We start from the raw sequence: 19096 nt of genomic DNA, 5'->3' as shown, positions 1-19096 counted from the left end.
AGTAGTTTTTTTTCAGGAAACCTTGAATCAGTTAGATAACTCCCGCGATAACAATGAGTTTGGAAAAGGTCCGAGAGAATTGAGTCGTAGAACTCACAAACACGTAGCTATCGTTGTAAGGTATTAATTAGTACCACATGTTTTCAGTAGCATTACGTTTAAAATTAATTTAAAGCAATTTTAATTCATATTTACGAACATCAAAAAACGGAATAATTTACTTAGGTTCGTACAGGAAAAAGAGTAGGAGTGACTGTTTATGCTGTAAATGGATGATTTAACATAACTGTTTGGATGCTTTCGTTATTTGTGTAAAATAAATTAATAAAAATTTAGCATCATCTCGTAGGAAAACGTATAAAACACTTGCAAATTCTATGATAATTTTATTATGTAAACTATACTCAGGCCTAAAGAAACCCAAGAGGAAAGGCAACACAAACAATGCCAAGTTAGGAATTATAGAGTGAAAATTATAAAATGTACCTTTGTTTTCGAGATATATTTCCATAACTGAATATGTACAATGTGAGGTGACATAAATGTGAAACGTTCACATTTGCTTCTTTATCTTCCTGTTTAGTAACGGATGGGGTATGAGAATTGAGGTTAAATTTGACAGACAGTTATCTCTACTGTTTTGTAAATGACACTTACACAGATACTTGGAACTTGAAATGTATCCTATTATTCCTACACTATACTTACTGCTTGTATTGTTTTCCCCGCTTATGTTTGTTTAGGCTTGTTTAATTATATACATATGGACCAGCATGACAAGGTGGTTAGGACACTCGACTCGTACTCTGAGAGTCGCGGGTTCAAATACCTATCACTCCAAACTATAAGTGACGGTCAATCACACTATTCATTGGTAAAAGAGTAGCCCAAGAGTTGACGGTGGGTGATGATGACTAGCTGCCTTTCCTCTAGTCTTACATCATTAAACTAGGAACAGCTAGAGCAGATAGCCCTCCCGTAGCTTTGCGAGAATTTCGAAGCAAACAAACAATTGTATATGTGTATACACTATCTTCGTTATGTAATGTTTGTTATTTTTCAACAATTTATAATAATAACACAGAAAAGCCCAAAAATTGAGTAACCTATATAAGCTTGTGTTTCTCTCTTTACTTCAGCTTCAGACTATTTACTCCGTTTGCCGCGGTGAATCGAACTCTGAATTTTAGTATTGTAGATCCATGAACTTGCTGTGGAATCCTGAACTTATGAGATATGAATCCAAAACTTATAACGCACAAACTAGAAGAGATTTTTTTAAAAAACAAACAGCAATATAGAGAAATTAATGCTATTAAAGCTCATGAAGAGCCAATGATTGTCTTAAGTCGTGAATTGAAATTGAAAGTGTAAGTGTTAGTGTCTTTCATAAGTATATCCAATTAGGATCTATTAAAATTGTGATGAAGAATCATATAATGATGCCTTTGTATATGTGTTCCATAATGTGGATGCGCATTTGTTCATATAATCTACCATGCGTTGTATCAGATTGTCATAGCTTGGCTAAGTTCGTAGGCTTAAGAAATATTGAATATATACGAGAACTATCGTCTATGAACGTTTATGTACAGATTCTAAAATGTTTCCAAATCTATTTGGTAAATACTGTAGAACTATATTTAAAATATTATTAACACTAATTCAACAAAAACAATAGTAATGGCTTCAGACAGCTATCCGTTATAATTCTCTCACAAGCAGGCTTCGACCACCAGGGTAGTTCAATACAGACTGCCACAAGTCATACAATAATAACAGGTACTGGAAAATAAGATAATTCATGACTTTTTAAAAATCTTCCATGCTATTTGTTTTTGATTCACCATTTACACCCTTTTCAATGCGCAAATAACCAAACTACTTGGCACTAAAAAACTCTAGATAATGAACCCTTCTCAAATTTGATGATAAAACCCTATCAACAAAAACTATTCATATCTGTGCCAATTAAACTCATAAATAATTTAAAAAATTAATGAAAATTGTGAATATTCAACATCCTAGTGATTTCAAAGATTAAAACATAAGAAATGTTAAAAGAGAAATGACAACCAAAAACATAAAGTTACAACGCTTGCAATGCAAACAGGACAGACCATCTTTTTGATACTTTAAAATGTAACGATTAGAATATACTAAGAGAACAGTTGTAAATAACTAAAAGAAATACTTAAAATAGAATTGCAGTGCAAATATAAAACGGAACATTTTCATTCTCGGGAAATGTAATGTTTACGCGAATTGAAGATGCAAAACTTAAAATCAAAATGGAGAATAACATTTATACAAACTAAAACTACAGCGCTTAAAACCACAAATAAACAAGAACAACATTAATATGAACTGAGAGTGCAACGTTTACTAGCTGAAGAAATAATAATATTAATACGAACTGAGAGGATAACGGTTATTAACAGAAGAAATAATAATATTTATATAAACTGACAGTGTTATGTTTAATAGCAGATGAAATAATAACATTTGTACAAACTCAGAGTGTAAAATTATAAGAAAAAGAAAATACTTAAACAAACTCATAGCAAAACTCTTAAAGACGAGACTTAGTAAAACGTACACGAATTCAAGATGTGACATTTATAAACACCTGAATATACTCTGGTTTGAAAAACTGAGTATTTGTGTAGTCTTGTTTTTACTATGACGGTGGCCTTTCTGTATCTATGTATGCTTCTAATTTTTTGCCAATAAAAACACTTAAGATTTATCGTCTACGGAGCTCTCAAAATGTGGAGGTCAAAACGCACCTTAACATTGAAAACCTAGCAACCTAAACTCTCACAATGTAACAGATCAAACCCTAGCAACCTGAACTCTCGCAGTGTCACAGATCAAGACTGACCTTGACATTGAAAACTAACAAACTGTAAAGTTTGAATACTTTTGTTCAAAGAAAGGCTGCATGCTTTTAAACACTTGTGTTATCTTAGAAACCTAAAACGTCATGAATCCCTATAAACAACAAAATAAATACTCTTGTGTGCTTATGAAAATCTAAAAAAATGCAAACACTTGCATGTTAACGACAATCTAAGTTCTTATACATCATTGTAAACTTTGGTAAGTTTTAAACTTCCAGACATGCTCTTGTATATTTAAGATAACCAGACAGTTTATCAATTAATACTACAAATGACAACATTAAGCTTATGAAACTTATAAAAACACGAAAACCTTGAACTCGCGCATAATGAAATTAATGGTATTGTTGTGACGCTTACAGCAACGCGAAACCTTTGTACTCATAAACGAATTGTATTGTTTTGAAACAAAAAGTAACAAGAAACTTTTGTACTCACGTATACGTAAACACACGGATGGTATTGTTTCAAAACTTGCAAAAACACGAAAACATTTTATTCACAGATGTAAACTTATGATAGTGTTCAGAAAATGACTGTGGCATAAGCCCATTGTACTTACATAAAATAAATTGAAGGAACTATTCTGAAAACTACAATGGCATGTAACTCCCCTACACATGCTTACGTCCATTAATTGATGAAAAACTTACAATTACAAGAAACCTTTTAATTCCGTACGTACACTGTATAAATCTTTAGTGCGTTCTGAGTTTGGTAACAAAAACTCAAAACTTGACTAGTAAAACACTGTATATATAAAGTCTAAATACAACAGCTGAAAAAGAAAATTTTCATCCGCAAATGTTTACTTCACAATTACACATTGAAACACTTTACTCATATTGTTGAAACCGAAGTTAATTGTTACATCGCTCTTACCCCAAAACAAGGTATAATACAAAGAATTTGTAATAGTTGTGAAATATACATATCACAGCTCTTACATTCTATTATTTATAATTACTTCGGAAAATGTTCAATATACCAGTATACATGTCAATAAACTCCTTTTTTTTTAAAAAAAAAAAAGGCAACAACATTGAGCATTACACGAGTGGATTGGTTTGAATTTCGCGAAAAGCTACACGAGGGCTATCTGCGCTAGCTTTCCCTAATTTAGCAGTGTAAGACTAGATGGAAGACAGCTATTCATCACCACCCACCGCCAACTCTTGGGCTACTCTTTTACCAACGAATAGTGGGATTGACCGTAACATTATAACGTCCCCACGGCTGAAAGGGCGAACATGTTTCGTGTGATGGGGATTCGAATCCGCGACCCTCGGATTACGAGTCGAGTGCTTTAACCACCTGGCCATGGCAGGCCTGTTACACAAGTGCCAGGGAACTTTAAAGGTGCGAATATACATAAGAAATAAAGTTAATTAATTTCGTGCATGTTTATTTACCCATTTTTCTCTCTACTTTTGGTATGATAAACTGTATCGCCGTAAATTAAAACTATTCATAAACACCTCTGATAACGCCGTTTTCTTTCTGTTAGTGTTTTACATTCATTAGTTGTAATAGTCTGTATTTCTGCCTGTACATCAAATTATATAAAACTTTTAACTGCTCATTCTCTTCTGAATACAATTAACTTAATAAATGTTCTTCTATTAAAAAATAAAGCTTGAAAGTATCCTCATATTCCAAAAATATCATTGAACAATTATTGACTCTTCAAGTAGTCTTAAGATGAAAGTAGAGTTTGTGCGTTAATACCTCATAGGCGCTAGATCCTGGGTATATTGTAGAATTTGTATATAAGTATTACCATGTCTATAGAATAAACGTATGGTTTATAAAACACATTTTGCTCTAAAAGTAGAAACTTGTCATCACATTCTTACCTCAAATGACATGATACTTTTTGGAGAGTGGGGCGTGATAGTTATATGAAAAAATATGAATCAAACTATGAAAGAAGCCTGCACCCCTCCCCTTTCATCCACTACTCACAGAACTAAGATCGACCAATAAGTATGAGCACTTTCAAAAGTATTAATGTCCTGAAATAAGAGTAATGTAAAAGTGTTGTAGTTAAGAATCTGGTGCATTCTCCCGCGATGTTATTATTCAGTATTAATTGTTTCTTTAGATAAAGCTTCTTTTCAGTATCGTAAAGTTCAGATACCTTTTTCCAGAATTAAACGACAATTCTTGCTTCACGTCTATTAAAGAAGCGTTAAAATGTTATGTTTCTAACAAAAAACAAGCCTAGTTAAATATATTTTAAGAAAAAAAGCTTTCCAGTGAACAAAGGAAAGCTCTATAGTAAAACATCTTTGTTTTTCTCAGATTTAGACTACTATTTCATGAATTATTTTATTGTTAGTGACATTATAAAACATAAACCTAAAATAGCTTTTTTAAAATTATAACATATAAAACTAGATTATTTCCAGAAAATCATAAATTTAAAAACTTAATTAAAGATGTTTAACCTTATGCACAAACATAATTATATTATTGGAGAAAAACCTTAATAAATATCAAGTCAGTTTTGATTATATATGTTATAAATTTCAAGTTCCCTGCAAATGAAAAAAGAAGTAAAATCCAGTGAAGGTGTGAAACTCACCCATCATATCTTAAGTGAAAATGGAAACACTTGCCTTCCACGTTTTGATATTAGAATTCAGGGAACCTTCATAAAACAACGAAGGTTCCAATCTCAAAGATTTTTTTACTATTTTCTCCTTATTTCTTTAATGTCAATATGATACAAAGATAAAACAGCCTTCAAAGGCAGAAACGAATATCTTAGTAACGTTTTGAGCTTAATAAAAGTATAACCGCGTGAGTTCTTACAAAACAGTGAAATACTTGCTGTTGGATTACTTCTTCAGTTAGTTCGGCCCGTAAATCATGTTATAAGGATAACCAGAATGTGACGCTTTTAAATGTGATTCTATAGCTCTCAAGAATACACGTACTTATTTATGCACACGATTTTGACGCCTGATGTGATGATTTTCTCTAACTCTGTTCTTCATTCTTGCTAAATTTTTTTTAACTTCTGCTAATTCGATACCTTCCTTTCATCATGTTACGAGCGGCGAACGTCCGACCATGTTCAGGTCAAGTTGGGAAGGGACATAGCTGCTGATTGGTTCTGACTTCTGCTCTGTGTCTGTCCGTCATATCGGCTTCAGGAGGCAAACAGAGTGAGGTCACGAGTGTGAAAGTCTAAATAACCAAAGAAGTTCCGAAGGTTAGAATACAAAAAGCGATAGATAGATGCATATACAGATCACACGAGATGTAATATGGGTTCTATAGATCTCTAAGCGACAACCTCCCAGAAATAACTATCAAATGTAAGTATAGTCTTGTCATTACTTCCAGTTCTTTGACTATAAGCATGCAGTTAACTGTTATGACTTCCGGTGGGAGGGTATAACCCGAAACTTTGGAGGACGTCCAGTGATATCCGATCCACCGCGGGAACACCTCGTTAATATGCCAACTTTTATATTTATTCGAAACAGGAAGGTTTGGTGAGTTTAATTGGTTCTAAGAACTGATCACAGTAAGACTTACACAAGAAAGGCATTTCTTTAAAAATAAAGTTAAAGACATTATTATTATTTGTTTTCTTTCACAATTTTTTTTATTTTTTCAATCTATTTGGTTCCGAATTATCAGATAATGATAGTCATTAGATATTTTTAAAGTATTGTTAAATTAATAACGATTCTACTTTGATTTAAATTACCATGTAAAGCAAATCGGAAAATTAGAAAAACAACTCGTCTGTATCTATTGAAATAGATCTCAGTGGTTAATTAATATTTACATCAATTGACTTTGTAAGTTTTACCCCATTATTTAGTTGTTTTATACACTACTGTGTTGATTTGAAATATGAGAACTATCACTTTATCTGTTTTGAATCTTAACACGATGTAAATTGAATTCTTTTTTTTATGCGACTAAAAGCTTGTACAAAGAAATGAATAAAGTCGTCGAATTTGACCACTCGATAATGAAACAGTTAACATGCATATATACAAGTCGCTGTGGCTCAGCGGTTATAAACCGAAGGGGCTTATAACCCTAAAAGTATGGTTCAATAACTGCGGTGGGCAGAGCACAGATAAGCTATTATGTAGATTTCCAATTAACAACAATTAAGAATATATATCTTAAGTTGTATTTTAATCAAAGATGTGATTCGTCATTTTATTTGATTCTGCTATATTTTGCATTTTTTAAATGTTTTTCCTTAATCATTAGCACTCGACTCGTAACCTGATGGTCGCGGGTTCGAATCCCCGTTACACCAAACATGCTCACCATTTCAGCCGTAGAGGCGTTATAAAGTGACAATTACTCCCACTATTTGTTGGTAAAAGAGTAAACCAAGAGTTGGCGGTGAATGGTGATGACTAGCTGCCTTATCTGTAGTCTTTCACTGTTAAATTAGGTACGATTAGTGCAGATAGCCCTTGTGTAGCTTTGCGCGAAATTCGTAATAAACAAACCAAACTTTTTTCTAGTCTATCAATTGGGAATTACAAAAGACTACCGCAGATAGATGGATGGCCTTATGAGTAGCTTTGTGCGGATATTGGAAACACGCCGATGCTATACAATATTGTTACATAAGTATTCTAAACAGCTTACAGTTGTCAGAGTTGTGTAATTACAACTCATCTCTACATTTTTAATTTAGTCCAAGATACAGGATTTGTTGTCATTTTCGAAACACCGAATTTATTGCTTTATATATTTCTTAAATAATCTCTGCTTTTTTGTTAATGATGTTAAGCAATATTATACGCTTTCCACTTTTATTGCATAGCTAACTTGTTTCGTTATGAAAAAAAAATATTAACGTGATATGAATGACATTAGATTATCTACATAGAAAATATCAAACTTCCCTCTTTCTCGTTTGGTATTGCACATAGTTTCGCTTATGAATATTCTAAATACATAGGTGTTGCATAGAAGTTTAGTTAAATGCTTGTAAGTACTTCAGCTTTCCAATAAATATTGTTTTTTGAGTGTAATGGGTCAAACATTCCTCTTTTCCGTTTAGTGTTGCACATGGTTTATTTTGTATATACTCTAACTGCAGAGGTGATGTATAGAAATTAGTTAAATCTTTTAATTTGTCAGCTTTTAAACAATCACAATTTTTGTGTCCTCTCTTCTAGAACGTTCTCGTAAAATAAACCCCTCTAAACGTGAACAAACAAACGGTGGACAGCTGCTTGTAACAAGTGCCAATCAGCATCAAGTTGAAACTGTTGAAAAGAATATGAGTGAGGGTAGCGAGAAGCACAATCTTTACTTTGTCTTTATCAGATTTTGAAAAATAAACAGCAAAAAAAAAAAAGAGGAGCAACTATTTCATATGTGACTGGGTGTTTAACTTATGCCATTGATCCAATTTTGTTTTTGATCACCACAGTCTGTTTTTGGCATGCAACCACTTAGGATTTATAGAGTTCAAAACCAATACGTCACTTAACATGCGTACTATTTCTTTATATTTAATAAATCCCAAAATAAGCTTAACTTTTATTGACTTCAAGGTATGTTCTTCAAAAGTATATACACAAATTTTATAATATAATACATTTACTATATATTCTAAACAATTTTGTTAAACATATTAAATGTATATGCGAGTACCATTTGACAAAATAAATATTAAACATATAATAAAAACTTGATTTATGACATACACTATTTCTAGTCTGTTTCTTTAACATTTTTTTCATTAATTTATAGTTAACATTTTATTTGTAGTCTATATAAACAGCTTACATTCGATCAGAAATTCCTAATAATTACAACTGTAGTCTGTAAGCATAACACTAACCCCGAATTATTTCTAACAGAATCTATACGTTTGACTACAGTTATGTGAATTAAAAACACTGTACTTTTACCCCCAAAGTCTGAATATACAATGAATAAACCTAGAACTGAGATTAAGTAATCATCGTTGTTGGATAGCTCATATATAACATACATTAAATTATCTGCGAGATTAAACACTTAAGCCATATTTCAAATGAATAATAAAACAAAAAATGGAAATTGATATAAAATAAGCTTAGAATACTTAGAGGATTTTTTAAGAACATGATAAGGAATTTTTTGTACTGAAAAGAAGTAGACAAAAATTACAAAAATCTGCATTTTTCAAATTAAAAATAATTTGTTAGAGGCGATATTATAGTGATTTTATTTTGAATTTGTAAATAATTTCCTTATGTGCAAGAGAAAATATATTGTGTCAAGAGAAGTTCATTTGTTTGCATGTTAAGTGAATAATAAATATATTTTCGAGTTCCCAGATGAGAGACCATAAACCATATAAGCTAGAAGTGTGTTTCATTATTGGTTTGTATTAAAGAATCAGCAACATTACCACTTTTGTAAAGATGTATAATAGAATAGACGTCCTATACCAGTCTTGAAGGTAAAAAAAAACTGCTTCTTGCTGCATCAATCAGCTCTCTCCTCCGCCATTAATATTAGTTATATGAAATCGAAAGTAATGGAGGACATTAACGATCCGTAATCAATGTAAATGTAAAGTGATTACAAAAATAACCAAAGGTTGTACAGTTATGTTATGAGACAGTAGAAGATGAAAAAAGTAAATAAACCAAAAACGAGTATTTGGTAAAACTCCTTATATTTAGAATAACTTGAAAAACAATTGGTCATATTAATTACCTGGCTTTGTTTGTTTGTTTTGGAATTTCGCACAAAGCTACTCGAGGGTTATCTGTGCTAGCCGTCCCTAATTTAGCAGTGTAAGACTAGAGGGAAGGCAGCTAGTCATCACCATCCACCACCAACTCTTGGGCTATTCTTTTACCAACGAAAAGTGGGATTGACCGTCACATTATAACGCCCCCACGGCTGGGAGGGCGAGCATGTTTGGCGCTACTCGGGCGCGAACCCGATACCCTCAGATTACGAAGCGCACGCCTTTACGCGCTAGGCGATGCCAGGCCCCTAATTACCTGGCAAAATTAGTATTTGTAACATTATACAGTCTAAGGTGATATTCCAAGGTTTAGTACATACTACTTCTTGAAGTCAACTGACGTTTACAATATTAAGGTTTTGTTCAACTGAATGAAATTTATGGAAAACGTGATGGTGTAATTTTCTTTTTAAGTTGACATACGGTTCTAAATTTCCTCAAACTTCTAGCTTTGTGGCGTGTATGAAGATTTAGAGTACAGAATCAATTATGTTTATTTCTAAGATTGTAATTCTAGTGTTCTGAGCCAAAATTGTGATTATAATTTTTTTTAGTGAGTTCAAATAAATATGCTTTGGTTTTTCAACTTAGTGTAGTAATGAAAGGAAAATTTGTGAGTTTAACATTTTAACATTTAACAAAGACAGTTACGCATTTATCGATAAGATTATACTTTTTAACAACTAAAATAGCAAACAAAAATACTCGTTTTTTTTAAGGCTGTATTTGTTCACTTCTCTTTTAGAGACTTTAAATAGCCCACATGGAATTTTCTGTAGCACGTATGGAACCCTTTTTCGTTTAGTGTCATTCGTTAAACTTTACGCTTGAAGACCAATGGAATTTAAGAAACGCGTGCAAAGGAACATGACGTCATATTAGATTCCTTGTCCAACAAAAGGCGTGATCTATTCTGAGGACTTGGTGACAAGCCCTAGTTACTTATGGCCTCACTTATCAAAGTTATAGCAAGCTTTTCACTGCAAAGGCAAGGTGTTGGCAACTAAAGTGACATGAATTGTCCTAATATATGAAAAGGTAAAAATGAGATGACACGTTCCCTTTAGAGACAAGAAATGAAAATTGATCCCGATGGTTTGTCGCTTAAATTTGAGAAAATATATTTGAAAAAAGTAATATTTTAGTCTCGAAAATATGATAAGCGATCTTTTAATCATGTATTTATGATGATTTAATATTCATAGCTTCATTTATAACATGTAATATTGTAAACATCAGTCAGGAAGTTCACTCCTTAAAAAAGGAATAACATCGCAAGATTTTTAATATCGTATTTAAAATGTCATACAAAAACCACTGAATTTATGTAAGCAAAAGTTTTATACATCACAAACTACTCAAATTTAGTTAAACACTATAGATCCCCCTTTATATATCACAAACTACACAATTTTAGTAAACCATTTTACCCCCTCACAAATCAGGAAAAGTATAACATAATATATACATATAATTCTTCTCCTTGCTGAACATTTAGGCCTCCTTGTGGCTCATCGGCAAACCTGAACGCTAAACACTGGGTTTCAATAGCCGAAGCGAGCAACGCAAATATAGTCCAATGTGTAGCTTTGCGCTTAACAACAACAAAACGAATATCTAATGGCACTTAAAAAAATCGTAATAATTTGTTTTGTTTTCTCCCTGGTTAAAAGTGTACAGTCCAACAGTCTACACTCTACCTTAACTTCCTTTCGAAGTTTCGGTAATTAACTTAGTATATAAAAATGTTTATTTTTATAAAAATTTCTGTTACATTTCTTTTAAAATATCATCACAACCGTATATTAATACAAAGATCAAAACTAACAAAATGTATTGATGTAATTTGAATGGTTTCAGATTGTAGTTATATATATATATATATACAAGAAATATTATAGAAATCACCATGTAAAACACTCAAAACCTAAAATGTTACGTGCATAATGTTATTATAAGAGTAAGGTTCCAATGTAGTACATTCACTTCAATATAAAGTTCCACTAGTAACTTAGCCATTTGATTTAGTTCATTATACATGACCTAGTTAGAAAACTTCGGTAAGATAATCCATATGACAAACATAGACAGTTTGTTTTTGCAGTTGATGAGGTAGTTTAGAGACAGATTTGATCCACTGGTTAATGTATAGATCCGAGGGCCAATGGTTTGCGTCCCGTTTATTCAAAATTGTTTTCCCGTGATATGTGACTTGGTAAGATTCTAATAGTAAGCGGTTAGGTACTGTTGATTTTAACCTATCAGTTCAAAATAAAAAATGACTAAAATATAATTGTACGAATGACAAGCGTAGATAACCTCCATGTGGTTTTGTACAGATATCTGAAACAATAGGAATATTATCGTATGACGGCTTTGCATCAAAATTAACATAATTTAGTAAGCCTTAGACAGTATGTAATAAACAGCAATTATAACACAAAGTGTGAGTAAAGTTTAAAAAATGTTTTAATTATTATTAGCTGGCTTCCTCAGTCAACATCCTTATTATCACTCAGGAGGCAAAACATTATTGCCTCATCCATGATGGTAGGTAAATTGCTTTATTTGAGACACTTTTTTAAGGGACCGATATGGACAGGTGGCCAGGATGCTCACCTCATAATCTAAGGGTCGCGGGTTCGAATCCCCGACGCACCAAACTTGCTCATCTTTTCAGCCGTGGGACGCTATTATGTGATGATCAATCCCGCTATTATTTGGTAAAAGAGTAGCCTAAAGGTTGGCGGTGGGCGGTGATGAGTAGGTGCTTTCCCTCTAGTCTTACACTCCTAAATTAGGGATGGCTAGCGCAGATAGTTTTCATGTAGCTTTGTACAAAATTTAAAAAAAACAACAACACATTTTTAAGTACGTATTACGTAATAATGTAAAGTGAGAAATATACTACGGCTCTTATAAATGTTTGTAGTTTCCAGTACTTCAGATGATAGATTGAGGTAAACAACAGTATGCATTACATCCTTGTACAAAGTTTCAAATGATTTTCTGTGAACTGTTAAAAAAATGTTTAGATTCTTTTTATATATTCAGTATCTTACGTGTTCTAGTCTAGTGGTAAATATGCGTATCAGACATAACTGTTAGGCAAACTATAATATAAATTTTGGATCTTGCTTTCAGACTTTTATTTTTAAAAGTTTTTAGTGAGATAATAATCAATTAGCTCTACTGGATGAGCTTTTGCTTTGATACTTTATTTTCAAATAACGTTACTTTTAGGCGAAGTAATTATACAGCTATTTGAAAAGTGCACTGTTGTTGATATTAGGACCCAAGAACAGTCAATGAGCACAATAGTTTCACGACAGGATTACGTGGTTGCATGGCTAATGCTGTGCTAATCAACTTTGTAACAAAGCTATTTTGTTTTTGTTTGTTGCTTTTGTTGTTGTTGAATTTCGCGCAAAGTTCAATATCTGAAGGCTATTTGAGTTAATCATCCTAATTTTGAAGTGATAGTCTAAAGGAAAATCAGCTAATCAACACCGATTACTTATGAACTACTCTAGTCGATCAGTGGAATCTGACTGGCACTCTTTTAACGTACTCACGGCCCCAAAATGAAGAGGGACATTCTCCCTCCCCCTTTTTCTGCGGTAACAGAGTGCGTGCTATAGAATATCAACTCTACAGTCACACATGAGATAGAACATCCACCGTACAGTCAAACATACTATCGAATATCAACTCTACAGTTAGATATGAGATAGAACATCCACTGTACAGTCAGGCATACTATAGAATATCAACTCTACAGTTAGTTACGCTATAGAATATCAACTTTACAGTCAGGCATGCTATAGAACATCAACTTCTCACTCAGACGTGCTTACCAATGGGCCGTGGTCAGCATAAAAAAAAGCAAGAGACAAAATAAAAATGACACAGATATGGCTTAGAAAAATTAGAGGAAGAAAAACCTTTTAGAAATATCATGGCCAAGTGCGACTTTTGCATCATCTTGTAGTCGTAGCTCAACTGAGCTTCACGGACTTTAGAATCTAATTTTTATGGCGGGCTTCACAAACTTAACTTTTTAAAATTTGGGAAGTTTTCTTATCGATCTTTAATTATTTTTAACGGTTGACTTAGAAGCCAATATATGTTTTTACAGTTGATATATATTTTACTTCTTATGTAATTAATATTTCAAAATACATTATTCAATAGTTATTGGCATCATTACGTGTATCTTAAAGGCCAGAAACATCGATTTTGACATTGGAAGTTTAAATCACTTAACTTTATGCACTTAATTTCGAGAAACAAGCAGACTTGCACTTTGTGAATCACTATTTTTTTTACGTTACCTTTAATAATTAATAAAAAAGGCCACCTGCCTTACTGTTGATTGTATTTGCTTACGGCTTTTTTCGTTATTAACGACACCCTACGCGCACAGTGGGTTAAACGGCTAGGTAAGAGACTCTTTTCTTTCAGGCATAACTGTCCATAATTTTAAATTGTATACCAGAAAAAAGTCAACTAATTAGCAGTGCCCGTTTCTTTTAACTAGCGGCGGAACTGAGTGTTACTCTTACAACACATTTATAGAAAATGCAAAGTGCGTTTGATAGCATTTCTTCTCGAACTTGAAACCCTCTATTCTTCACAGGCCACAGCTCGGCTCGGCTCATTATGTAATGGGATGGTGAGTTTTTTTTTTTCCTTTTTTGAATATTCTGCTGAAATAATAAAGTAATTACAATAGTTGTCTTGAATAGATACTTACATGATTACCTACTTGTCTCAGAACAACAGAGGATTGACCATTCTTTAGGTAAATATTCAGTTAAATCCTGATCTCCATTTAAAATACTTAGTTTAATTGCCTAGCATGATATTTTAGGAGAAACTAGGATTAGATTGCACGTTGAACATGAAGAATGAAAAATAACCGCGTTGCGACGTAATAAAAATAAAGTGATTTATTTGTTATTGCACAATGTGTAAAATAATTTTTCTATAGTTTGTTTAGTAGGTATTTGACATCTAGTAGATCAGCAGTAAGCCTGAAAACTTATAACGCTATAATTTGAGTCTCAGTCCCTACGGCAGATAAAATGTGACAATCGATGGTACAGTTTCTTCTAGAACAAACAAACCTATTGGACTTTTATCAAAATTTTGTAAGCTCTTATTCCCTTCGAAAACTTTATGAAAAGAGGACTACAACACACATGTACGAAGCAAATATTGATTAAAAAATCAACACAGAAATCAACCAAAAAATAATGTTAACAGATGTATCTGGAATATAAATATTCAATTTATCTAACAGACATAGCCGGAACTTAACATGAAGTCTCTTTAATAGATACAACTTAAACTTAACATGAAATCTAAGTAGTAGATATAGCTGGAAGTTAACGAGAAATATAGTTAACATATATAACTTGAATTCAATGTTGTTATTGTTTTAATTTTGTATAAAAATAATGTTGTAGACTATGTTTTTTGTTTCTTTTAATTTGGACATTTTCATTATTGCTTCGCCAGATGGAGTTTTTATGCAGCATGGTAGTAGTTGCTTAATGACTAGAATTTTCTTGAAGGTTTAGAAAATGGATTCAGCTGTATAAAATTGAATTTAGATTAAAATAAATGCTAACTTATTTCTGAATCTGTCACAGTAGTTGATCTGATTATTGACTTAATGAACTGGTCAGTTTGCTCAATTTTGTGAACGTTCAGTTTGAGTTTGAACGAAGTACTAATGACACGAGAATATTTTGCACATAAGAACATTACCATGTAAATGACAACTGTTTAGTGTTGTAAGCTTATCACATGGTAAGTGTTAACTTATTTACGTAAAACCAAAACTGTATAAGTAGTAAGTTGAAGAAATAAAACGCCTCAAATACTATTAAGACGATATGTCTTTGCGTTATTTTATTTTTTATTGAATATAAAAAAGACCTAACAATTGAAACCGTTGCGATAAAACTTTGTTTGCCTATTATACCAGATAAAATGTTTTCACCCAGACAGTTAAACACTAAAAAAAATGTGTAAATGAATTAACTTGATTGAATTTTTAAACTGACAAATATATGGTTTTCATACAAGTGTTAGCTTTTATTATATATGTGTGTATTTGTGTATTTATAGAATGCATGTTCACCATTTATCCCGCTATGTAATGTACAGGAGACAGTAGTAGCGGTAGTTTAAGATTTTAACTTGGCATGAAAGAACTTTTCAGAAAAAGATTAGAGTACAGCAACGAAGAGAAAAGCAGGAATGTTAAAAATGAAATTAATAATTCCAAGTGTTTCTATGCTACAGTTTATGTTTTTAATATAACTGAAAGTATACCTTACAGAAGCTTCTGACAACCTAAAATCGCACAGCTATTTCAGTTTTTAAGTAAAATGAATGAAGAAATCGTTGAGTAATGCAATTTGGCAGTCGTACTCTCTAGAATAAAGCCTATGCGACTAATAACAAAGTGAGTTTGTTTGTTTGAAGTTAAGCACAAAGCTATCCACTGCGTTATCTGTGCTCTGCCCACTACACGTATCGAATCCCGGATGCTAGTGTTGTAAGCCCGCAGACATACCACTGGTGGGCGCACAAAGTGTTCGTGTTTTGCGTTTCAGCTTTAGCTATGGAATGGTAGACTAGCAAAATGATACTGTCATTAATACAATATTGTACAAATGATACACAATATCATAAGAATAAACAAGGAATAAACTTATCAACACAAGATTTAGAACCAGCACCTAACTACAAACATAAGCACGAGACTGAAGACATCAGCACTTAATTCTAGGCATCAGCACCAAGCTACAAACATGCCAACACAAAATTGCGGACATTATTCCAATGCTATAAATGATAGGTGTTTAAGTAGCAAAAACATACCATATGTGAAGTTAATTGTGTTGATTATTATAAGAAATACTTCTCTACAGATATATGTCATTACCCAAGGGGAAATGTTTAGAAAAAAAATCAGACTGAGTTGAACGACTCATCTGATCTAAATTTTTCCAATTAGCAGAGACTAGACTTAAAGTTTATTCTTTACTCAGTTTTCACATATTCTCATTTTCCATTTGTTCTTTGGTATTACTGACTAAATTAGAATGACATGAAGAGTATCTGATAGCAACAAAACTGACGCTGACTTCATTCTCTGTCACTAAGGTAGAAACTATTACCCGTATACATAAAACTTAATTGTTAGTAGAACAGATTATTGCACTTGCTACAGACGAGCCGTTATTAAAGTAAATTAACACTATGATTTTAAAGAACTTTTCAAAACTGATTTTTTGCCATCTGTTAAAAATAATTCGTGTAATAATAAATTACAGAGGCTTTTATTTGACAACAAGCAAATATCATACGGTTTTATATGAATTTCCGGTGGAAGCTTCTATTAGTATAAGCTAGTATATAAGACTGTAAGAAAATATTTAATGATAATAATAGAACAAAACCTAAGAAAAATATTTGTTTCACCAGTCAGTTTGAAAAATAGGTAAACTTGATATTTTGTACGATTTCTTTAGTTATTGTCTTTTGTTCCAGTGTAAATGGAAAATTATATTTTATATATTTATAATACTAAAAGTTCTGTTGACTCATCTATTTTATTACTATAATTTATTGTTATATATCCGGGATAGAAATATGTACTTCAGACCTGGAAAGCTGGGTTTGAATCTGTGCAATATCGCTATATATTATGTGTACTTTAAACTGTGGATGCATTACGAGAGTGATAGTCAATTCTATAGCACGAATTATAGGTAGGTGTTATGAACAATCTGCCTTCCATCTCGCCAGTTGCTCAAACTTAAGAACGGCAGAAGATAGCCGTAGCAATTTTCCATAAATACCCTTTTTTATTCGTAAACCTTCTTTTGAATTTCAGTGAAGGTACGACCCTTCTAGTTGTAATTTTATGTTGAAAAAAAAGTTCAAAGAATTCTAGTGCATCATTAAAGTATCAAAGCGCTACAATATTTTTGCTCATTTGCTTATTTCATAATTTTGCCCGAAACTATACAAGTGCTGGTACTTCCTTATTTTCAACTAAAATGCTAGAGAGAAGGTTACTAGTTAGCATAACATATGGCAAATGTTTGACGACTCTTTTCTGATAGAATAATGAAGTTGGATTGTCATTGTTATAGCGCGTTTTTGCAGAACATGAAAAATAAATTCTTAGATTCAACGTCCAAGCTCATTAAATACTACGCCACGTCCAGCTCATTTTTATTTTTTGTTTGTTTCTAGGACTCACTAACTGTTTGTTTCAGATACTAAGGGCAATTCAGCTTTTATAAGTTATACGTGACTATAGTTTCAAATAATACTTTGAAAAGGTAATTTTAATTATTATGAACTGTTGTAAATAGGAAAAACGTCTTTTCTGTTTAATTTTTCCTGTATTGTGATCAGGTGTATATGATGCTTAAAAACAACTAAAAAACTGTCTTTCACATCTGACGTTCACTTTCAACAAGAATTCTATTTTTAAATGCATTAAAGTTTTTATGATTGTGTGGTCTTGGTATCGTCGAAAGGCATGTAGGAAGTGCACAATTTGCGTTTATAGTCATAAAACTTTGAAGTATGAAGGACAGTCAGTACTGAGTAGCTTCCTGTTTCAAACATACGTGTGTGTGTATATACAGGGTTACGATCCTATGACATTATTATAACTCAAATATTCCAGTAAAATGATGATTTTTTCAAAATTCTTGTTCCCTATATGTATAAATAAAATTGGATAAAATTATCTCTTAAGCGAGTGCTGTACGTTAGCGTACATGTTTGGTTTGATTTTTGATGCAGAAACGTTATTGAATTAACTTGATTCATTTGAATTATGTGATGTTCACGCTTTTCAGGTAATTTTTCGAAGTTTGAATTTTTTTGACGTATGATACGTATCAAAACATGTTTTAAATACTGGTAGATTTCTGAGTATGTGTGACACTTAAGTTATTTATTACACACCACATCAGTAAAATATTTTGAAACCTGAATGTAAAGGAATTGCTACGATACTTTCACAAGGAAAAGTTTTAATAAAGGTCGTTAGTGAAGTAAGTATTATCAAACATTTTTCTACATGGGCTACAACTCTTACCAGTGACTAAATGGTAAATTTGAGAGCTTATAATGCTAAATTAGGGCTCGATCGGTGAGCACAGCACAGATAGCCATTGTATGATTTTATATTTAACGGTAAAGCAAAAAACAAAACAAACAATGTGCTACATTAATTTTCAAATTATTAAAAAAAGAGTAGTGCTACATTCGTTTGGAACTCATTAAAAAACGAGTCAATATGTTAGATTCGTATGCAAATTACTTAAAAATGTCAGACTACAAGGCTTCACAGATTTTCTGCTTCTAGCGGAAGTTTTCTTGGAAATTACCAAATAGTTTTAGTGAA

General features: G+C 32.2%; 2 protein-coding genes across 2 annotated transcripts in view; one reads left to right on the top strand and one right to left on the bottom strand.

The window, feature by feature from the left end:
* Positions 1–6069, bottom strand: part of LOC143255220 (paired box protein Pax-1-like) — a 29549-nt gene extending 23480 nt beyond the window's left edge. Inside the window, exon 1 of the mRNA XM_076510539.1 lies at positions 5491–6069. Within this exon, the coding sequence (XP_076366654.1) occupies positions 5491–5497 (7 nt within the window). The 5' untranslated portion in view covers positions 5498–6069. The remainder of the gene's footprint in view (positions 1–5490) is intronic.
* A 166-nt stretch (positions 6070–6235) lies between these two features.
* LOC143255213 (cyclic nucleotide-gated channel alpha-3-like) overlaps positions 6236–19096 on the top strand; it is a 75573-nt gene continuing 62712 nt past the window's right edge. The window contains exon 1 of the mRNA XM_076510514.1: positions 6236–6409. Coding sequence (XP_076366629.1) covers positions 6372–6409 — 38 coding nt within the window. The 5' untranslated portion in view covers positions 6236–6371. The remainder of the gene's footprint in view (positions 6410–19096) is intronic.

The sequence above is a fragment of the Tachypleus tridentatus genome, chromosome 1, assembly GCF_004210375.1.
Source record: "Tachypleus tridentatus isolate NWPU-2018 chromosome 1, ASM421037v1, whole genome shotgun sequence".
NCBI classification, from domain to species: Eukaryota; Metazoa; Arthropoda; class Merostomata; order Xiphosura; family Limulidae; genus Tachypleus; species Tachypleus tridentatus.
This window is presented reverse-complemented; position numbering and strand designations above follow the sequence as displayed.